Source organism: Acanthaster planci, linkage group LG05 (assembly GCF_054643075.1).
Source record: "Acanthaster planci isolate LZ-2023a linkage group LG05, COTS_SCS, whole genome shotgun sequence".
NCBI classification, from domain to species: domain Eukaryota; kingdom Metazoa; phylum Echinodermata; class Asteroidea; order Valvatida; family Acanthasteridae; genus Acanthaster; species Acanthaster planci.
In genome coordinates this window covers 5,502,704-5,526,964 of record NC_141781.1, presented here as the reverse complement: position 1 = coordinate 5,526,964, position 24,261 = coordinate 5,502,704, and the positions used below count along the sequence as shown (strand labels likewise).

Below are 24,261 nucleotides of genomic sequence, written 5' to 3'. Positions count from 1 at the left end.
ATTTTACACTGTCTTCAATGGGGCTTGAATTAGTGGACTGTACCCTTTCATCACTTGTTCCCCCGACCACGTACATGCAGACGTGAGATGCATCATTACCGATGGTAAGCGTGACTGATGACAGAACTACTCAGAGCAGCGCTGTAATTGACAAGATTTTGCCACCCGATTCCGCGTGGCACATTACTTCATATTTCCCTAAAATCTTTTGGCGAGGAAAAGACGTTCGCATGATGTTTGAATTTAATCAGATTTCAAGTCTCTTGGACATCTGAGCCTACATGCACCCTGTACCACAGTTATGAATGTTTAAGTAGTCAACCTGTATTGTCTCTGTGCATGGCTTAAACCCACTAGAAAGACTACATGCGTACGCACATTTACCAAGCGGCGGGAGGCATTATCCAGTAAGGAATTTGGTGAAACATTATGGAAGAAACCACTGCATTTGGATAAGCTTTTTTGGATAGATTTCCTGGCAAAATAATATCTCCAGCTGCTAGTGAGAAATGCACTTCTAAGCTGAAAATGTGGGTAAGCTTTTCGGATTTGGGGGCTCCCCGCTACCCATGGCCGTCGTTGACAAAGCCCTGTCCAGTAATTGAAACACCTTGTTTTTCATATTGCATTATTTTTATTCCTATTGCCAATGGAAGAATGGTCTGTGTCCCTCGCTTTGATTTCGAGCCAGCTCCGGTTGCCCTGAAAATGCGCTAGTGTCGATATTAAGCCCTTGGGGAAAAAGCGAGACAAAAACCTTGGTTGATAGTTGATTAAGTGCACCCTGGCCCGCTATTGTAAATACCCGCCAATTGCGGAGGGATCCGGTGGATCGATGTCTCCCAAACAGAAGATCTCCAGGACAAGGTAACGTGTCACGTCGGCTTCAACTCGATCCGGCTGCAATGTTACAAATTATCTCCCGCCGCTGGTTTCCTCCGTGCTTGACCACTGACCAAGGTTATTCAGTATCAGCAATTGTATTTTATTATTAAATTGCATAGATAAGGGAAGGGTTTGTTTAGCCCAAACAGTTAACCATTAAGCATCAATTTTAATCGAATTAATTAATAGCTGCGCTGAAAATTGCTTTCTGGTATAACGAAGCTAGTGTTGTTACTTGGATCGTAACTGATATGAACGTCAGTTTGTTGGTTTAATTTTTGGGTTGATGTTTATTTTATTAAATTAGTAAACGTCATTTTATTGGAGTTAATTTCCATTCCATCACTGTTTAAAAAAGCGGCATATGAATTCCACCACGAACAATATTGCGTCCTAATAGCCATCAACGCTTGGATTAAACGTCGTGCCTCCTCAAAACTAAACAATCGATAAAAAGACAAATTTGGTCAAAGCGAACACTTTGCGTGAAGATGACAAGTAATGTTGTTTTTGCCATTCTATGTCGGTGGTCCATTGCGTCGTCGGTCGATCTCGGGTCCGAGAGAATGTCTCATACGAACGGCTGGTAAACCATCAGAGGTCCGTCAATATTGATACGAATCCTCGTTGGGGTAGGCGTGCATGCAATCTCGTTTCTTGAGCAAACAGTCATGAAATGCCCATCCGTGAGTGGTAATATAGCTAAAGTGGGTACGAGATATTTTGCAACCATTTCTTTTAATCAAAACTTAGGAGCTGAGTTTCTTTTGCGAGGGGGGTTACCCATTTTCACTTCCTTCGCGCAGTCATGTTTAGCAATACATAGGTAAAACATCCAGCGTCAAGCTCACGGATAGTCGTAAGGAGCAATTACAATGCCACAAGACGTGTAGCTGGATCGGCATGTATACATTGGCGTGCACTATCCATGTCTTGAGTGGAATGTATCTGAAATTATGGTCCCAAGTTTTCTATCCATAAAGGCAATTTTTATTTCCCCCACACAAACACAAAAACAAAAGTGGGCGTACCCCTTCTAAAATGGCTAGCACTTGCAATAAGCCTTTTGCGAGTTGAATGCGAATAAAGTCTGCTACACTGAGTTCTTTAAAATTAAATTCACGAGAACATAGAAATTTATAATTTCCATACTAAAGACACTGTTGCTATATCTCGTATTCGGAGCAAGCGTTTGCTTTAAGAGGCGCCTTGCACCAATACACTGTTGTCAATGGATAAGGAGGGCACATATTCCAGGGATGGTGGTCGCGTGGCAAAAGCTTGCCTGAAATCACCAGACAGGGCTATAGCAACAGTGTCTTCAGTGTGGGGAATTCAAATTGGTATGTTTACGCGGAATCAGATAACTCAGCGCAGCAGATTTGATTCAACTTTAACTCGCAAAAGGCTTTTTTCTGATCAAAAGGCAAAATATCTCTGGGAGATATTGTTGGGTAATCCACTGAATGTTGAAGGCTACGGGAGCTATTACTTATAACTTGGATAAAGAAGAAAATACGCGGGTTCAACAACATTTTTTAAAATTCAATCGAAGTAGTCTCGACTATTTTCTGTCTTCTGAAGAATTCTTCACTTACCTGGCACATACACCAAACAATACATGCTACGCATCCAATACGGCAATAGTGAGCAGCCAGTATTTCAAGGTATATCAAGAATAGGCCTATGTATTATGGAAGACAAGCATCAACCTTCTGCGTTGTCTTTTTGCAATATGTTCATTGCATAGATTTGGGTTGCATCTGTTATGTTTAATAACTGTTGGTAGCATAAGGAGTGAAAAAGGACAATTATAAGTAAGATGCCATTGGACATCATTCGTATACCTTTGGCTTTTGTTCCTAAGACAAAACTATACTCGGTATCGGTACTGGGTGTTTGTCGTTGGGTATTTGGTATTGGATATTTCGTATTCGGTGTTAGGTATTCGGATGGGTATTCATTATGGCGTTTGTATTGGGTATTGGTAATTGGTATCGGGTGTTAGGTATTTGTTGTTTGGTATTGGATATTCGGTATGAAATGAAGTCTCACGATAAGTCTGGAAAGAGGGCAAGAAAAAGCGAGGCATGATATCTTTTATCAAAAGCTCTTTAATTTCTTCTCGAATACGATTATCGGCGCAATTTGGAACAAAAGGCAAGATTCCAATTCAACTCGAAACTCATTCTACTCTTTTTTTTAAACAAAGTCGACAACAGAAGTGAATAAGAAAACATTCATCATGCACGATTGAACCATCATAGGATCAGTGCACTGCGCGAAAGCACAGTGTCTGGTGGGCTTATACTCTTGGTTTGACATTGTACGCAGTGCTCAAACAAACGTAACGGTACTTACTATCGTCTTGTTGGAAAAAAGGCTTAAGGTGCGAATTCCAAGATAGGGTACGTGCTTAATCAGATTTGAAACACTGATTTCCTGGTGCATTTGGCTATGGCCCTTAAACACTTGGAAATGTTCAGATTTTTAATGGCTCCAATCGGTTCTTTTGGTCAGTTGTTACTCTTTGCTTAGGCCTACTAAAACAATCTGGATAATGCAAAAATTCTTCGCTTTCTCGTGATAAGTCTGTCGTCACCAAAAGTCCAATTTCGAAGCTTATCCAGTTTGTAAGTGTATACCGTCACCGCAGTTAACACTATGCCCACATTGAGTTTTACAGGGAACCATAGAACGGGAATATACCGCGCGAGTTGGGTGTTCATTATGAAAGCTTGCAATCAGAGGTTTGTGCATGCGTATGACAAACTTCGAACCGGATAAATAAGTCCATTCGTAGCTAACTCAGTGTACTCATTCTCACTAATTGAAAGACCGTCATGCAGGTGGTTTTTAACTCAAAATAGGAATTTCACTCTAAAACTGCTCAGCTGCATTCTGAGTTACACTGTGCGCGCTTCGCGCGCAAATTATTTCCATTTAGAGATATTATTGCTGTGGGCGCGCAAGGCGCAAACTACTGACATGGCGGGAGTGGTGTTCCATAAAACACAGGGAAAACTAAGTGAATAAAATCAGTGGAAAAAATATGACTTTTTTGATTAGTTCCACTTTTTCACAACATCAAAAGGTATTATGAATGGGAATAAAATGTACCGACTGGTTTTACACTACTACGGGTAGGCTTATCAGGGTCCTGGTGATGAAACTGGACCGAGCCGTGGTCCACGACACCCCAGGTCCCGGTAGCTGGTTTTAAACATGCTATTTGAAAACTGCCTTATCACAATTTTCTTCCCTTTGAGACTGAACATCAACATATATAAATTGAAGCGCCTGCTCACTTCAACAAATCAAAAGGGGTCACGCCGAATAGGACCCAATTCTGAGTCAATTTGACCCGGGAGTTTTAGAGTGTACTATTATTTGAATGTTTGATCTCAAAGTGCCTTTCGCCGAACGTAATGATCTATGCTCTCAGGGTCCCACAATTCCCAATTCGTAATTTGGATGCTCGAGTGGTTATCAACATTAGGAACTAGAAATCATGGGTTCAAGTCTTACCACTGTGCAGATAATAACTGTAAAATTTCCCCCAAAGATGTCGGAAACCAAAAGCAGACAATGCTTTTAAAAACTACGTTGACGTAGGGCAAACCAGTGACTGTTCTTCGTTTACGTCTCTTACCAATTCTACCGGTAGTTTAATAACGCTATTTGATAAAACTTTTAAAGAAATAGTTCTCCAACCGTCCACTTCAAGTGCCACAGGTGCAAATTTCTTTTCAAGCTAGCGTGTCTCCACCTGTACGTGACTGTGACATATCGGCACGCTCTGCATTGACCTGTGTTTCTCGCTTACAGGAGCAAAACATTCGCTTTAGTCCCACTTGAAATTGTCTGTACTGCATTGCGTAAATGAACGGGTTCCCGCACATGTTAGCGTAGACAAATAGTTTGGTGACTTCGTACCAGGTACTTTGGAAATCTAACGGACCACCCAGGTTGTAGATGACATAGTTGAAGGCTATGGGCGCCCATGTTATGGCATAGGTGGCTGATACGATCATCATGGTCTTGATGACGTTCTTCATGGCCCGCGAACTCGCGGAGGAACGGATGGACTTCTTGTTGTTACCTCCTAGGAGCGAACCACTGGCGCCGGAGCCCGAGGCCTGCTCGTTGACGGTGACGTTGCGCGACACGGACCGCGCCGGCGATTGGGACTGCACCTTGGCCGCCTGCTTGCCGAGTTTACGGATGATCCTTGAGTAGCAGTAAGCCATGACTGTCAGCGGTATCAGATAGGTCACGCAGAAAATCATGACACCGCCGACACCCTGCCATACCGTCGACTTGTAGACGGGCACGCAGAGGTTGCCCGGCAGGACCTGCTGCACGTACGCCCAGAAAGCATCGATGAGAAAACCCGAGCACCACACCACGACGGCCACGGGCACGATCCGCTTCTTGACGGCGGCCACTTTCTTCCTATACCAGGCTGGCTTGAGCGTGGCCACGTACCGCTCCAGCGTGATGCAGACAAGGTTGATGCTGGAGGAGATGAAGAGCGCCCACATGACGTACTCGGACACCCAGATCTTGCATAGGATCAGGTGGCCGCCGTGGCCCGGCTCCAGCTCGAACTTGGGGCCCAAGTGGATCAGGAGAAAGATGACGGAGCTGGTGAAGTCGATCATAGACTGGTTGATGATGAACAGGTTGATCAGGTTCCGGGAGGACTTGCCCCGGAAGAAGACCAGAAGGACTAGACCGTTGCCCACTACGCCCAGGAAGCCGATGATGCCGTCCAAGACGGCCCACAGCACAAGTCTCAGGGCTGGGCTCTCTACCGGCCCCGCCTCGGTGGTGTCGTTCATACTGGCGTTGTACAAGAGATACACCAGCGTGTTTCCCACTTCTGTGGGTGTCTCCATAGTCAAAACTGAATGTTATCGGTCAGCAAAATCTACTGTGACTAACAGTAAGTTGCAAACTGCAACTGTATCTCGGCAAGATCAGCGTTGAACGTGTGAGGTCGTAAACAGTTAAGCTCTCTGCACGAAAAGCTGTCGAACCGCTAGCGATATTTATGCATTAATGGTGATTTCAGATTCTGAAAACAAATTTTAAGGATCACATCCGACATACGGTGATGTAAGAGGTTGTAACAAGGCAAATTGCAAGTTCGTGCTGGTGGGTCTTGCTCGTGGGTCTTAACAGCCAGAAAACGTCACAATTACTGTGATTAAAGACCCGCTTGCCCCGTACCTAGCCGCATGCTAGGTCCCCTAAGTCAAGGTCCCCTAAGTAAGTAGTAAATACATGTACTTTAAACGGACGTAGATTATAATTACACCTGGAGGAAAATCAACACGATTTCAACTTCCAATTCGTGCGCAATTGCTCCTTGGGGAATTGGTCGTTAGAATATTTTTGGGAAATTACGGTCGTTTCGATCTCACTAAAGACAAATGGATGCCAAATTAGTCAGTTGGGATTTATTTCATTAGGACAAAACACGATTCCTCGTGATAACACCACAGCGTTCCGACGAATGACGGAAAGGCAAATCGTTTCAACAGAGTGAGGACGGGAGCACTAGGGCGGCCGACCGTGAAATTTCCAACATCTGCCGCCGAGAGCCTCCAATTGAGTGAGCATTCAGTGGGTATCCACGTCAATGTAACGCCGTCGACTGTCGAAAATAAAGGGTTAATCCCCTTCTGACGATAGACAGAGATAGAGCCGCAGGAGAAAGTCCAAGGTGATGTTGTAAATGGGGGGGTGGGGCAAATCTTCGAGTTGGATGGACAGGGACGATTGTGGCTTAGAATTGAGAGAGACTGTCACAATCTCAGTCCAAAAGATGATAGAGTGAACAGATAAGCGGAATCTTCTTAAATGAGTTATCTCGGGCTGCGGAAGAACCAAGTGTTAAAGTTTGCATACGAGTAAGCGACGTGTGACAATTCAATCTTTGTTACGCGACGCGTGCATTACAGCGGCCGTAATTTAGTGGGAACGGGCGCTAACAGTTCGCTTGGACAAACACCGGCACGATGTTGAACTAAACCTGCGGGCAGGCCATCAGTTGTCCTTGCACATAATCCGTACAGATCCCGGTTTCGCACAAAGCCAGTTCCGCTGTTGAGTTGGTTGCGCCAGTGTAACAAGACGTTTGATGATATCGCTGTCCAATGCCATCCAGAAAAGGCCCTGTAGACCAAAAAAAAATGGATAGCAAATAAGGTTCCCTGAGGAAAAGAGCCAGGCCTACCCATTTTATAGAACTTCTTTGACCGAAGGACTATGCAAATTAAATCCGTTAGAGGGCCTATAATCCCGGGGTTAGTCTTAGCATTTGGGACTCCTTGAAATTAAGGTCCTCGCGTTTCACCACCGATTCCATGCTTCGCAAGATACTGAGAACCGAAATTCGATTAAACGCAAGCTTAACTCAATATAGGCCCTGAAATTCAGTACAATAGGCATACCTCTGTGGCTGCTTTGCTCAAAACGAAGTTTTATCGGCATGATCTGTGCACTGCGCACACAATATAAATTTATAGCCATGTACTCAGGAGAACAAAGCGACAGCGCAAAACCATTAGTAATTGAGGACGGACATAATGGAGGAGGGAACGCGAACAGCATTACCTCGCAAACAAACGGGCCAAATACAAACCAAGATGTGGACGGTTCATGATACACCAGCAGTTCTCATGCTTATAGCGGAGACTGCGAATTGTTACCTGAATCGGATTTGTTAGCGGTGATTGCGAATACATTCCTGTATCCAAAATAGACTGGTACCACCATGGCAGCCACCTGCAGATTTTTTTGTTAACCTTTTGTTAGCTTCCCAAAACTTACATATATTATGCTCTTAGTCTAAGAGAATTAAATTTGTCCTTTTCCACATACTTGGCCTAACTAATTGGTGAAATAATGATGGGAAAAAACAATCTTTTGTCCTTGGAAACCATACAGATGCTATAACAGTGCAACACACGAATGGACGCATTACTTTATAAACACGTACTTTTGTGGCTTCACATGCGTTTATTGAAATTATGACTAAACAGAGACAACAGCCGGATCATAATTCAAATTTAGAGAATGGATCAACCCCTAAGATCTTCCAGACGTTTTCCGCATCAAAATTGCAAAAACTGGTCTGTGGACTTTTTAAAGCAAATTATGTCGTATGGCCTCGAGCTCGACCAAGAGAGAGCGCTATTCCCTTAGCAACGGAGGCTCCTTTGGTACTACATGTAACTGCTCATCGCTGGTTCACGAACGACTAGGAAAAGCAAGCGTTGCAGTCGCATCGCTACCAGCAATACTCCCGACCAACGCGGCTCTTTTAAATCGATGAGGGGGTGCTTCTGCACAAGGTGGAAGTACAACGGCGCCAATTCTTGATCAGAAGCGCGCTGAACTAAAAAAGTGGGAGGATTTTTGTGCAATTATTCCATTGCTTGATCTTTATGGTCGATCCGTTCTACTAAGGGAACACATCCGGAGCAGTCCGACCACAAGGCTGACTGCACCAGCATGTCACGACGTAATGTCGGACGCCTCGTGTCAACTTTCACTGCATGCAATTTATTATTTTTTTTTCTTTGGGGGCTAATATTCCTTGATTACATCCAGCAGCAGGCTGAATTACGAAGAAGGCAGTCACAACCGTTGTGCAGCTCAAGGCATGTCACACACTCACCTAATGGCTCTAAGATGACCTTGAAACGCTTTGGAGATGGTTCTTTATAGAGGGCGGAAAAAACAATGCCAAACAGAGGGATAGTTTCTCTTAGTAAATTGTCATGAAGTCACCGTACTTTATCAGATTGGTTAGGCCTATACCAGCTGTTATAACATACCTCAACCCCAAAGCACAACGCCACCAAATGTCTTACACCCGTTTCAGTCAGGCGTTCTAGAGTCGCGCCGAACCAAAAAGAAATAAGACTGACTCGGTTCAGACCGACGAACTTAATACATACATTTACATTGAGTTCGGCCCATGAAAGGAGCGACGACTGAAGCCAAGTCGTTGTGGTGTCATTCCGAGCGCCTTCAAGTGTTGATCTTTCGCCTGCTAGCCCGCCTCGTCGCTTCTACTAATTGTTTCAGACGTCGCACTTTCGCCGGTAATTAAAAATTTGCGTTTAATTTGGTTCGGCGCGACCCTAGAACGCCTGTGTGAAACGGGTAAGAAGCCGGGGCTCCAGACATACTACGTATAGGAACCACTTCAATTAGCCGTCTAGCGTGGCCTTTCGTAACACCTTATAGTGTGCAATAATGTAAGAGTGTGTCCTCGTCAGAAATGTTGCGTGAAAGCAAATACTACCTATTTCAGCATAGTCTCCCAACTGACGGCATTTGGAACTCAAAAGGTTCGAAACAAGACTCCCTGGAAGGAGTTTTATTACATCCTATTTGCTTTGGCCTTTTGGCGATCCAAAGAAATGCCTCAGTGAACACAAACAACCGAAATTGAGTTTGTACCACTCGTGAACATGAAAAAATTCAACATAAAACCCCAAAGGCACCAAACTAACCTTTACAACAACAAAATAACTTTGAAAATAAGGTTAATTTAGACATAAGCGAATTTTCAAAGGCTGTATTGAAAAAAAATGCACTGCACATAGACCATTTAAAATGGACAGGTTTTTGCTTGCACCATTTTGGGGGGGGGGACACGCTGTATATATTTATGGGTTGAAGGGGATTCAGAACCATGATTACGCTTGGGGAATCTAACAAGTGTGCATTTTGTATTTACATACATAACGGAAGGTCCCTTGGCATGCATAAATAAAGAAGATTGCATTTTTCTCTGTTCCTGTCAATACGCTTAAAAAAGAATTTCCAACCCTCAGATTTCCAACGTATTTTCCCACTTAATTTATTAATACTTAATGGTCTGCATGCCTACGGTTTGATGAAAGAAAAACAAACAAACAAACAGGGATGCTGGTGGCCTCTTGTAAAGTTATTCACGAAATTCCTGAAATCAAGAGCACTTCAGGAGGGACGTCTTGCTCATGATACTTTATGTGGGTGGATTAAACCAAGTGAGACTCCGCGGCGAATACCTCAGAGGAGCAGAGACAAAGATGTGTGACCCTCTTGAGTTCAACAAGCGAGAACATCGCCGATGCGACGTCGCCTGCGGCCTGTCTCGAAAGTAATCTCATCATTTTAGAAGAATAGGCCTGACAAGTTCGGAGGGAAGAGGGATTTAGCTCCGATAGATTCCCGGGTGATTCGTCGCAAATTGCAGGAAGTAATCACACCAGGGTATTTCAAAGATCTTTAGTATAAATGGGCAGAGGAACACCTGATCACAACAGGTCTTTCAAGCAGGATATAATTTTCTCGAGTAAGTATACTTTCTGTAAGTAATAGTATTTACGTGTATGCACTGCAAATACAAATTTATCAAAATATCAAAATTCATTTCGATCATTCACATTAAGAACTGATTTGTTCTCAAATGATGACTGTACGTCCCTGCGTATATACAATCCATTACAATATCCGTGCACTAAATTAATTCATCAACTTAAAGCGCTTGGAAAGCATATTGTCACAGCAGGACGATCACAGTTATTACAACTGTCTACTGGTTGTCGAAATTTATTGGACGGATGAAAAGTGAAACGAGTTTTTGTCAGCAAGGCCTCTCAATCACTGAGCCGCAGAAGCGTGTTTGCAGTGACCGTAGGACGGACAAAAACTTCGTTCGCAAGCGATCGAATATCCAGAGAATGGACTTTCTTGCGTCTCCAATATATCTAAGCATTACTATGGGTGTGCACCTGTCTCACAGGTCTACCAAGCGAGTTTAGCAAGTTGCCATCCGATAAAGCTGTACAATTTCTTCATTCTCCTACAGGAGCTGAGTCTTTCAAGGCAACATTTTAGTTCAGGGCGTAATGAGGATTACGCTGCCTCAAAATATAATGCGCGTTGATGTACCAGCTTTTTTTTACAATAATATGTTGACGTTATCGTACTCCTGTATTGAAGTCGCCATAAAACCTTTCATTTTTACTCTCAGATACATCATTGAGACTTCATGCCATGTTACTGACAAAAGGGACGACGCAACCACAAGGTTTGAAAGGCTCTTGCGGTGTAAGCACTCACAATGTCAGACACGGTCTTTGAGGCGACTATCCGGCACAACTTCGGACACACCAAACACGGGCATATAAGGTACCGCTTTCAATAGTCAAGCCATAAACTCATAAACAGCTTAGCCCGTTGCCTATTCCAGTCGAGGAAACAATGGACCATCCTGCTGGTTTCAATGTGTCATAACAAGCCCCAGTCCCCTTGGGATGTGTAGAAAACTACACGGACATTGCGGGATCATGAACTGTAATCATATATCTACACGACAAGCGCACAGAACACACGGAAACTCTACCTTTTAGTGAAGTTGACTGGCACTAAGTTCAATAGATTGTACTGAATATGAAACAGCGGAAGGACAATACGCTCATAGGTAGGTTCGGGACGATACTTTCCAGAGAAACAATATTAACAATATGAAGTATGACTGCGGCTTTCAAAAGGTCACCTTGATATCTGAATGGACTGGAGACCGAACCCGGCATTTGGCACTTTATTGGTGCAATTTCTGTCTCTAAACTAAACTAATTCAATCTGCACATCACTTTAGGCTGATTGTGCATAAACCTCTACACCACTTGGTACTGAAGGCAAGGAAAGGTACAGGGGATACGACAAGCGAGGGTAATGCGACCACTCTCACAGGGGCCCCGGTCAGACTTGGAGATCGTTGGCAACAATTCGTTATGTTCTTGTGACATAGGGCGGACTGAGAATCAATCTCTCTGTGGGGCCAATCACTTCTTCCTCTACGCTCTCTGCTCGGTAAAAGAAACTCATGAAGTGTGGAGTCTAATGGCAGCACTAATTTCTGTGGAAAAAGACTTGAAAACGAAAGATGGCCTCTGTAAAAAAAAAAAAAAACATTCTTAGTATCTTTTAGAAATAAACGCCCCACTTGTCACGAACACGTCATTCCAAGGGACTCGCCATAATATACAGAACCATTAACAAATTCTGAGTTCCAGTCACCGGATATAGGTTTGGCAAATTACCCAAGAGCAAGCATTTTCTCTTCTTGTGTTAAATGCACCACAGTGTTTACAAAACAAAGATCTCAACGCTTTCTTACAACGGTAATTGACTTATTTTTGCTCCTCCGAAGTTCGACATCGACTGAGTTAAGGAAGGGTAACCGATCGGTCTGTGCAGGGTCTAAACGGATGTATGCCTACTCAGGAGCCTCCAGCTCGACCAAGAGAGGGCGTTCGCAAACGATTTTGACGATAGACCCAGAGAGCTTCGCATACCCTTGTCCATTATTCAACTCAGTACCATTTCATTTGAGTCTATTACGGTGAAAAATAGAGCGTGAAATCTTTCTCCTCACTCGAGTAGCAGGCCGACGCAGGTTTACTCAAAAGCACACATAACCCTGTATTATAGAATTACAAGGTTCTCTCGCTCTCATATAGTTCAGGTCATGAAAAGAAAACATACCTTATTTCTGTCAGTGTGTAATGTACATACAGTAGTCCCCAGAGAAACATGTACATTTACACGGAGTACTTCCTCATTGGTGACCTTCAATTTATATTTATTGGGCGGTGCGCAATTCCATTTCACCGGAATGTACCAAGACCAGTCACGATTCTGTCTCCGCCTCTTGGACCCATCCACATGGCAGACAACACATAACCAGTGGGAAGTGACAGGCACTTAATTGCAATTGCGTCTTTCGACGGCGTCAATTTGGCGACTATAAAACTCTGATTAAAACTGACAACCCCTGCAGAACTGAACAATCAAGCCAATTACCAATCTGACATTAGCTTGTCTGGCGACGTCAGTGTATAATTTCTTCCTAAGGTGCTGCCAGAGGCTAGCTGATGTGTTGATACTAATTGAAGAAAGTCTTGAACATGCTTGAAACCTGTGCGTATACAGATTGCTTTCCCCAAGCTGTTCTCGAGTTTTTGCCGACTGTAAAACTGTGGCTGGTCATCGGTACAAAGCAAAAGAATAACTCACCAAGTCTTAAAAATCTTAAGCACCTATCATAACACCCAAATGTACGCTACTTCCGTGAAAATACCAAATAAAACTAAGATTGCTGTTCGATTGAGGCAAATGCACTATTGGGGTAAAACCTGACGCCAATCAAGCGTGGTTCTGCTGTAAATAGTGACCTTCCAATGAGAATCAGGTAATGTGAGAGGTCTGTATGTACAGAGTTAAATGGGTATGTCGAGCTGTGTATTTCGTATAGGGCGGGGACGAGTTCGTGTGTACCAGGAAACAGTTCAGAGCAGGTAGCGGACACAGTGTTTATTTTACACAACTTACGGTTCTGAGAGTCAAAACCTTGGGCATCGCCATCTGACATGCATATAGACAGCCTAGATGAAGCACCAATGATTTGATCCATAGAGAAAGCATCTCATGCCTTTAAATGTGATGTTCATTTTGCACTTAAACCCGGCGACACTTCGCTCCAGAAGATGACGCGGGTTTTCTGTGCAAACATTTTGATTTCATTTCAAAGATTAAAGACCTCTAACTCCATCCCGCATACTTGACCAGTGCATAACGATGGCCACGCCGTATTTATTTGTAAATATCCGGGACAAATTGTCCGTGGGGGCTAGTGGACTGAATTTTTCGAATCTGGGTATTTCTGTAGGCAATTTCACGTACGCTAGATAATGTTGAGAGACTTTGAAGGCGCGAGCATTTCCGTGCAGATCGCCAGAATTAACGTGACTGAAAACCTTCCCTGGGCTTGCTCATGACTACTGGTACATCGGTAGACTATCAACAGCCAGTGCGGTATTCCAAAAGCGCAAGTCGAGGTCATTTGGATGTGTGTGGGGTCTGTGGGGGAGGGGGGATCTATACCCCCAACCCACGGGATTTACGCCCATGAGGATAAGCATGGGACACTAAGGTTGCCATCTACACAGGCATCTACATAAATTGAGGGATGGATGTTTAATCTGTGTTGAATGATTCATGTTTACACTATCATTAAGGCCAGGGTACAGGACGTCAGTCGTGTAGTTATAATGTGACGGGAAATCGACGCTTTTTCGTTGTTATTTACAAGGGAAATATATCAGGAGCTGATCGGACCTCAACAGGAGGAGAGGGGTACCTCAAATTGAATCTAATTAATTTTAATTCAATACGACATAGGCTCGGCAATATTTTGAGAAAAATGAATAAATTTCATACAGAGCAAATTCAAGTGAAATCAGAGAGACCATTTCAGTCGAAATCCCAGCTGTACACTTCATTGACAAAAAGTGGGTTCGATAATAGAGAGGACAGAGGGACAGAGATAAGACAACAGCTTTAATACACAGAAAACTGGGTTATCAAATTGATGCGTCTGAGGTTGCCAAAAAGTCAGCCTTTTTGTGATGTTATTATTGGGTTGGGCTTCATTTTAGTCACTGGACGTGGGTGCGGAAATGCAGTAAATGGGAACAATCAGCTACACATATTCGAGAAAGCCAGCTCGGTATTATAAAGAGGCAACGGTAATGGGGAATAAAGCACGCGTGTGAGTTGGCGCCACGCCGTCACCCCAAAGGAGGGTTTGAACAGTATTTTCATAGGTAGAATTCCAAAATGAGAATCGAACAAGCCATAAGCAGTACGTGTCCATTAGCGTGAAACGTGTTCTATGTAAGTTTCTCTGTTTTGACGCCAGCTGTACACGTTTCCAATGTCAACGGTTCATCAGACCACCGTGGTAGACCGTAACATTACTCACACGCAGCAATCATGTCCGATTCCCTGACTTGATAAGGGCGCCCGAAGGTAATTCTGTGGTTCGCATTTCCGACCGACCCTTGGTTTTGACTCCGGCCGAGAAAAAACAAACTTTTTATACCGCTAACCCTGTCTGAAATCTCAACCAGGAAACAATGAGGAAAATAGTCAATCTTAAGAATGTCCAGGTCAAAAGAAAGTTTGAAAATTCTCCTGCCCGACCGTCCTTCAACGTTACAGAAACATGAGAACCATAAAATTAAAAAGGGACCCTCAAACCACATGCTGCTCAGTCTCTTGAGTCACAGTTACAGACACCTGCTTCGATGGGGGCGGCCATGTCAAATCATGTGACCGTTCTTGGTGAATCCAATTGGTAAACATTATTATTCTCTGATTGTTGATCTGCAGATCATGTGACAGGAAATATTGGAACCAATGTATTGCGTATGGGAATCACAACACACTTCAAGTAGAACCGTGCAAGAGTTCACCTTGGTCAAAGGAAAAATGCTCGCTATGCAGCGCTTCGCTAAAGGAAGCATGTAGTGGATATTCAGCTCAACGCGTTTTCATGAATACATACTTGTTTTCACTGGAAGTGTATAAAGAGGTGGTGATTTCTCGATTCCTAGAAAATATTTTCGTCAACATATGCACGAAGGCGCTATTTTGATGTCGTAAAAGGCACTCCTTTTCAAAAGAAGATAAAACCTACAAAAAACAATCCTTCAAAATCAACCGTCAACAAAGGCTGGAGGAAGCATAAAATGTTGGTGATTATTCATTCAAGCGTTGTATAAGACAACTAACGAATGATGGAAAGAATAAAAACACTGCATTCAGATGTTTCATATAAAATGTACAGATAAGATTGAAAATTCACAATAACGTCTATAATGTTGGGCCACATTCTCACTACGTTGAAGAAGAAAAGGACTGGGAGCGTTACCCGACTAACCTGCCATTTTTTTTTAAAATAAGATCTCAGATTTTTGTCAGGGTTTACAATGAGCCCCGAGCTGGACCGAGAGAGGGCGCAATTTTCCCAGCAACGGAGGCTCCTTTGGTGAGAGCCGCACTTCGCTGGTTCACAAACGACTGTGAATTGCGCGCGTTATGGTAACGTCGCTGCAACCAAAATGAATACTCGCCACTTATCTGGCTCATTTCAACCGATGAGGGGGTACTTGTGCTCAAGGCGGATAATAGACCAATGCCCGGCAACCAAAATAGCCTGCTTGTTCTCAATGTGAAACTTTTCACAAACAAGGGCTCCATATTATATTTTGAACCTGCCCATTTCGCTCGTGGGAAATGCTCCCGTTGCTCCACAACAAGGCCCGGCACATGAATTCGCCAAATTAAAGAATTCGATAAAGCCCCCTTATGAATTGTGTCAACAGACCATATTGCGCCTGTTCCAGTAGAGAAGTCATCTTAGAAATGCGTTTCCATGCACAAAAGCCAAACAAATGTAACAAATGGGTCAATATTTGGCCGAGGAGCGTGAAGCACATGGGTTAATAAAAGTGCATTATTACTGCCCGAGTGGCAGATGTTTTCCCAGCGCGTTATAGGCCGAAAGCTAACCCGCTATCTAATTTGGACAACGAGCCTTAAGCGTGCGTCTTTGCTTTCTTTTACTGACTCTAATTAATATAAAGTATCGGCAATCCACACACAATCTCCCAGGAGTGACTTATTTTTCGCTGATTGATTACATTCCGCAAACCACTGATGCCTTTATCCCTTGACTCGGGTTGCCAAACTAGGGTCAACCGTGCCGGCACTAGTCTGACAAAAAGTTGCACTTCCTCGAGAAGTTGGGGGGGTGACTCTTCTCCAATATTAACAACTGAAGATAGTCATTTTCTTTGCTGACTTCACTTTGACGAAAGTGTGTTCTTGTATTAGTGCCTCACAGTGGAAACCATCATTTCAACAGGAAACTTAAGCAATACAGGTAGGAAACTTGCATGTTTTTTGACGAAGTGTGGTCTGGCAATGTTATTGTAAAGCAACTATTATTTTTAATGATATGCAGGGAGTCTACATAGGCCTAATAATTGCACCGAGATCAAAAATTAATGTGATGGCAAAACTGCTTTATATATGGGAAAGAGATATATATCTCTAGAAAGGGCAGAATGTCGTCTTTGCAATTGTATACAACTTGTGATGTTATTAACACAGCTGATTAACAAAGTAGATCGATGTTAAGGCTACTGAAATCGGCACTGTGACAACTTTGCATTTTGATAAATTAAAAGGATTAACTATGCAAGTGTACAGAATTCCAAATGCCTTTGTTTTAAGAACACATTCTTGAAAACAAGGAGTGTACCTAAATCAATCTTATCTGCTTTTTTTCGCTACTTAACTTATAAGTTTAATGGCCACATCGCCACCATTCCTGTCAATGCATATTTTGGTTGGTAATCCTGTTTTTATCCAGGGAAAAAATCACGTGAATTATCCATGAAATTAGCCCTGACCATTCACACACACGACGCTCAGACTCGCGCACACGTCGTTCGAACTCACACACATGACGTTCAAACTCACAAGCACGACGTTCCAAATCCAACTCACAAACATGACGTTCGAACTCACACACAGGACGTTCAAACTCACAAACACTACTTTCAAATTCACAAGCACGACGTTCCACTTCCAACTCACAAACACTTCGTTCAAACTCACAAACACTTCGTTCAAACAAACAAGACGTTCAAACTCACACATACACAACATTTGCGTGTCCGCTTTAGAACACCATATCTAGATACATATATACATATCTCTTTATCATGTAGGCCTTTATAGTAGTTTTGCCATTACAGTAATTTTTATCTCGGTATACTTTTATGTGGACACCGTGTATATTACTCATTTCATATTTTGAAGACATGGGTGAAACTTTCAGCCACAGCGCAACGGTACAAGCTTGTAAATCGAGGACAGATACGCGAAACAAATCCAATCGAGACGTCTATAGCTCAGTAGGAAAAATGAGTGCAAGACCAACACGGGCTATTGCAGGAAACTGGTGCTTACAAATAAATGAGAAACGATAGGAAATCTTCGATTTACACCATACATACACATGTACATGTATATGCCAACACTCCCGTCTTTCTGTGGACCGGCGCGAAACAGGTCCACATAATGCAGGTTGTGCGAACCTTCTGTGAACTGGACTGGCCCAGGTCCACACAAGATTTCTAGAAAACAGTTTAAGAGAGATTTGGGGGGTTCGTGTTATCCGCAGCAAAAGGGAGATGAACAATTAATAGGAAACCGTCACTCATGCCTAAATAGTTTTCACGGTTCAAAATACATGTACATGTATTTAACTACATGAAAACAAACGAATGTCCACACGAGGCAGGCAACGGAAACATGTGGGCGTGAGGCCAGGACAAACCTCTTGAGCACTTTGGAGAAACAAAATTGCAACACAACGTCAGAAACGGCGCGTCATTTCTGAAATAAATCACCGAAATGTGACACACGCGCCTTGCTTTTGTCTGTCATTGATGCACCCCGGTCGCGGCGTGCTGAAAGTGGCAGGGAACTCGTTCGTGTTCCTTCAAACTCCTTGTGCCCATGGTGAGCAAAACTCTCCGAAGTGACGGTAATTCAATTTCGGCTGGTCGTGCATTCTGGCGATGCTTTTTTTCTTGGCAAATAAGATTCCCATCTTCCCACTCAACCAAAGATAGGCAGACGTGCGTTGTCAGTCATTGTTACATCCAGAGTTTAATCTGTCAAACTTACCAAGAATTCAAAGGGATGTGAGTTGTGGCATGTCACTTCCTTAGACTAACAAACAAGAGACCAACACAGTGACAAAAAAGAAGAAAAATTCACTTCAGGAAGCACTAGCTACCGTCGTCCGATTGATCACGTACATCAAACACCCCCGTCAGTATCCTCATACACACATGAGGCTACACTTTCAACGAAGGAAGGAAGGGCTGGATTATTAAGTTGCAGCCCTTTGCCGTCCAAGAAACCAACACCACCTTCATAGCACTGAGAGGCACTGTAGCCTCGCGTTGACACTAAGCTGAACCAATGATAGTTTAAAGCTTTCCAGGAATCTTAACTAAAACAAATCAACACACTTTATGATGTTCTTGACATTGTACAGGGATTCTCCTGATAACGTACTGTTCAACCGACGAGGGCGTGCTTCTGCTCGAGGCGGATAGAGATCCATTGTAAAGTACGTTCTGTACTCTTGACGTCGATAAAGAACAAATAATATGTACATTTCAAAGTTTTTACTTCGAAACATATGTGGGGCCAACAAGTCGGACAAAAATGCTACAAAAGAGGTGGAGCTGCAGGTCAGGCGAGATTTCGCTGTGTACCATTGCACGTATCGCACATTCATCGCTGTGGTATAGTCGAGTCCATCTCTAAACAGTTCACCATTAAAAATCAAAGGCAATCATGAGGCAAAGTATACACGAATCGGAAATCAACCATTCACGATTTATTTCACCCAATCCACCGACTAGCCTCTTCAATCAAACCAAATCCCACTCGCTATATACAAAATGATAGTGGTGAGGCAGGTCCTTGTCGCTTCAGCCAGGTTTCTCTGGGTAGGCTGATCTCATCTCGTCAGCCTTATTTTTAGTTGCTCAGTGCTCCGTCTTCGAGGACAGCCCTAATCACAAACCCGGCTCGAAGCAGAGTTCGCTCGCCCAAATCGGCACTCGCTACTACCAATCACAGTAGGAATGGCCTCTGTTGCCCAAGTTCATCTGAAGAGACTTCAACTTGACATGTTAAAACTTTTTTGACTGACTTGTAGGCTCGACGAGAGAACTGGCGGTACTTTTCACTCACTGGTATTAAGCCTTTTGCCAGTTAAGTTGAAGTTAAATAAAATCTGGTACACTGAGCTCTGTAAGTTCACGCGAGAATAACAAAACCACACTGTTGCTGTACTTCGTTTTAAGGCAGGCTTTTGCTTAGTTGCATTATGAGAGACACCTTGCATCAATACACTGTTTTTAATGGATAAAAAGGGCACAAAAGAACCAGTCCATTCCAGAGATGGTGGATGCTATGCAAAAGCTTGTCCTTAATAACGAGGTATAGCAAGTGTCTTAAGTCTGGGGAATTATTGTTTCTCATGTCTGTGTGCAATCAGACAACTCAATATACCAGATTTCTCCAAATTTAACTCGCGAAAGGTTTATTTCATTCCTTGCCTTGTAGCACGGTGGAGTCGTTTAGTCGCATATTTTACCATCACAGTTAGGTTTCCAGAACCCTTGGATCGAAGGCCGAACCTTGGTTTAGCACTATATACAAAGGACACCATATAATCAATGGATATAAGAGATGAAGAGGGACCCGCATTGTTGACTGGTAGGCCTTGTTGCTGTGTGTTATGGGCAGGAATGCTAATATATGGCCCACTGAACACGGGTCAATGCCACACCATTCGAAAAAACACGTACATTTATATTTATGTATGACACGGTGGTCTGTAGAGGCTTAAAGGAACAATGATTTTTGGCATGATTCATGCACCTGTGAGAAATCTCAGTTTGTTCTCAGAGTTCTAATAAAGTTAGATAGTCAAATTACAATATGTGATATTTTGTTGGGAAAAAAACGTAAGTACTAGGCTAAACGAGGAGCCAAATTCATACGTCCTTTGTTAAATTCTTATTTTACAATTTTATGAGCGCAATCAGCCACCTATACAGATAGGGACGTCACTTCGTGGAACAAAACATTTCGCTTTTCTGTGGCCAACAGTGACCTATGTCGTTTGCGCAAGCGTGCGCGGACCATTTCAAGTTAATCTATGTGAAGGTTCGTTTAAAATCCTTCACTGTGATTCGCGTGTATTTTTTCGATTAAAAAGGTCTTAAAGGGTAAAACTTTACAAAAGCTGAAGGAAATTAGAAGGGGAATTCCCATGGGAGGGCTAAGTATAACCTATAAAATTATTAAGTAACTCTTAAAAAATTCTCAAATAATTCATTGTAAAGGTTTATGTGTATTCCACTGCCAATCTGTTAAACTCGAGATACAAGAACCATGTGCAAAAGAGTTAGTCTCGCAATCAAAAGGAACAAACCAAAGTTATACTGAAAAAGAACAATTAACGTCTGTTTAGATTCTCAGAAGTCACGAACACTTGTTTTCTATTTTCGCTATTCTTCAAAGTGTACCTTCTTATCATTCAAACATATTTTTCCACAGATACCCAGGGTCAATCTTCTGAAGATGCTTTGAACGCTTCTATTAAAAAAAAAAGAATTACAAGAATATATCAACGACCTACATTTTTGAAGAAATATCTACTGCTTTTCCAATAACAATGCTTGAAACGTGAAAACTGCCCGGGGTCAAGGTATAATATGTTGTATTGTATAATGTCGATTTGTTGTTAACCCATCAGAAAAAGGCCCTATTTAAGGGAAACGTTGTAAGGGAAAACACAATAGTTTAAAGACTACTTAAAAAGAGTTAAGAGTTCTGTCTTAATGTTTGACTTGGACTGACCATTATCAGTTACTATGTCTTTAGTTTAATTTCAAACCCTACACGTGGAAGTAAATGAAATAGTTTCAGAGTTGTCTCTCAAGTAATTTAAAGGGCATCAGTGACTTTTAATTAAATGACATTAGTGAAGGAGGTAAACCAAATATCAGTGTTGTCTCGTAATCATTTTAAATATCACCAGTGATTTTTAAATGATATTAGTAACAGCTGGAGAACAGCTGATTTAATGATGCGGAGTGCTAGCACTGCAATGCATCGAAAATCTGACACAAACAAACAGTGATGCTTTGGGTAAATAAAATAAATTTCAGGCTTACTTTTAAAAAGATCTTGGCTTACGATAAGTGTTTTTAAAATTCACTGATTTTCTCTTAAGGTTTTCCCCTTGAATTCTGATGTAAAATACTGCAGGTGAGTCAGTGCGTTAAGTGACAAATAGCTTTTCGTTAATTCCAATTTAGGATTGACGTGAAAAGTTTCGCATGAATTTGTACATAAAATATAGTCGAAGAGAGAATCAGAGTGTCTTTCATGTCCAGTGTCACATTTTGCAGTATGTAACATATAATTACATGTAGTTAGGTTTTTACATATTTTGCATTATTAACCAGAAACATGGCAACTGAATATAGCTTGTTACAGTCCATTGCATTTCACTTAATTTTTTTATGGATAGACTTACAGGCTTTTTAAATCTTTATTATTATAAAACCTGCATTACGGGAGTAAAGAGTTAAATCATGAATGTAACGACTGAAAGATCATAAAAAAGCCTGACCTAAAAATGTTGACTTGAAATAAAAAAGTATTGTTGCCGTGGCTGACTACACGAGTAGGCCTGCGCCTCGCTTGGGATTTCGTGTCATCGTACACACAAATGCCCACATCACGATTTTATTCGAACATCAAATACCAAACAAGGAACATACTGGAACATATTACAACCTCAGTTGATTATTAAGGTTCAACGTTCAGCTACCGAATGACATCAAACAGCGGTGAAGACTGCTTACGAGTTACCCAATTTCAAATGACAAAATCGATAAGGTCCAGTGTAAGTCACCTCCTTGAAATAAAACAGCGCTGTCTACACCTTTCACGAAGAGACTTATCTCGATGCGTCAGTAAGTGAAATAATAATTTTAAATTTTGGAGAGGTAGGTCAACATTTCTAATAACCCAAATTAATTTAATTAGCTTTTCAGAGCACCTTTTAGTAATGAAATTTTCAGAAATTATAGATTTCATCACGCATAACAAGAATATTCTAAACACCCAAATTCGTTAAAACTGAGACAGGTCAGATCGTGGCACGACCGACGATTTGTACCGCATACCGCACCTTTTTGACGGCATCTTTGCATAATTATATACTCTGTTGTGCATGTGTGAACCGTCTTCGAGTTACGAATAGGACGAGCTGGCATTGGAAAGTCAAAACGAAAACGGTATTAAGACCAAAGATCATACAACTCACCAAATCCAGACTGAGCTCTTCTGTCGGTCTTCAAACAGGGAAAGAGCTTGGAGCCTACGACCCGTCGAATTTGATCACTCGCAAAGCTGAATGGATTAAAGGTGATGCACTGACAATACTGAACGGTCGGCTGGATGACGGTTTGGTTTCATGTACGTGTGTCCATGTATACATGTTCACTCCGCAGGAACCACAGTGAAGTCCTGTTCAATGATTCCAAAACGGTAGTTTCGAACCGCAGAGAGTAAACAATTACAGCGGTTGGCGCAATGACGAAGTCTGTTATCTGGAGGTTTTGCGGTATCATATCCTCTTTCAGTAAGCTGGGTACTATCTCTGTTTTTCCCTCTTGGTGTTTAGCAGAACTTTGAGGGAAGTGTGTCCGGAATGGACAATGCCGCATCTCAATAGGGTAACAAACACAACCGTTCTGCGCGCGACGTGACCTAGCTTCTTTTGTACAGAGCCAATGGCTTGTGCACGCAAATCTATGCAGGGCACATTTCGTCGAGTCGCGGATGGTTGGATCTCGTTGCTATTATAGTATTTCTTTTGTGTGCGTTGGGCAACCGCTGTTTACATGTAAAGAATTCCCTTTTGCAACATTAGTCGCCGGGTTTCGCTCAACCCTCACTTTTCCTCCCAGTTTACTCTGGCGTATTATGTTTAAATAAGCACCATAGCTATATCCCGATATCTCACACCCACGCTCTCAACAATGCCACAAGCTCGTGAATAGAGCTATCACTGGTATAGTTCGAGTCAAACACGTGCAGTTTTTCCACCTCTCACGTCACCCACCAGCCCTCCTGAGTTGTGGAGACTTTGAGCAATGATCAGTTTGATCAGGCCCGACATTGCATTGGTCGCCAAGGCTGTGCTGAAGACACGATCCTTGAGCGCGCGTTACGAATGGCACATATACGCGTGCACCTCAGTGTCTGCCAGGTTAACGAAAAAGGGCGAAAACTGTTAGAATTGATACCTGTCCTTGATTTATCAAATGTCCTCGGCTGATACACTTCGGCCTTCAGCATTCAGTTGCGAGTCAACAGAGGGCGTCCAAAGTCGAAATACACGTAGATGCACATCACCAAGGACTGTCCCTTTTTCTTACTAGGACTAAATGCAATACAATCCGTCGCGGGGTCTTTTCTCCAACTTGTGACCGGGCCGATTGAATAAAAGGAAATCCCCGCGATTTACATCAGATGAAAAAGTGCGGTTACATCCAACCATGCAAGCTTCAGACTCTCTCGACTTAACGCAATATTCTCTGTTCTGGAATCTCATTAATCATTGACTAATTAAAAAATCGTGACGGATGCCTTGCGAAATTATTTCAAAAAGCAATATATTAAATGAGCATTCATTTCCTGACCAGAGACAGCTTTTCTTATAATAAATCGAGTAACACACTCGTGCAGTGTGAGGGTGTGTACTAAAGCAAAATCACGAGACAGACGGGTAGTCTCCAAACCACAAGGATCAGCGGAAAGCAATTTCAAAGCTGACAGAAA

At 42.6% G+C, this 24,261-nt stretch overlaps 1 protein-coding gene across 1 annotated transcript; it reads right to left on the bottom strand.

Moving 5' to 3' along the window:
• Nucleotides 1–2,981: 2,981 nt before the first annotated feature.
• On the bottom strand, nucleotides 2,982–24,102 carry LOC110989507 (cholecystokinin receptor type A-like). Its single transcript, XM_022253946.2, has 2 exons — nucleotides 22,742–24,102; nucleotides 2,982–7,068 (listed from the first exon to the last, which is right to left on the bottom strand). Exon 2 carries the CDS (start codon nucleotides 5,784–5,786, stop codon nucleotides 4,635–4,637), a length of 1,152 nt encoding a protein of 383 aa, XP_022109638.1. The 5' UTR covers nucleotides 5,787–7,068; nucleotides 22,742–24,102; the 3' UTR covers nucleotides 2,982–4,634.
• Between the last annotated feature and the right edge of the window lie 159 nt (nucleotides 24,103–24,261).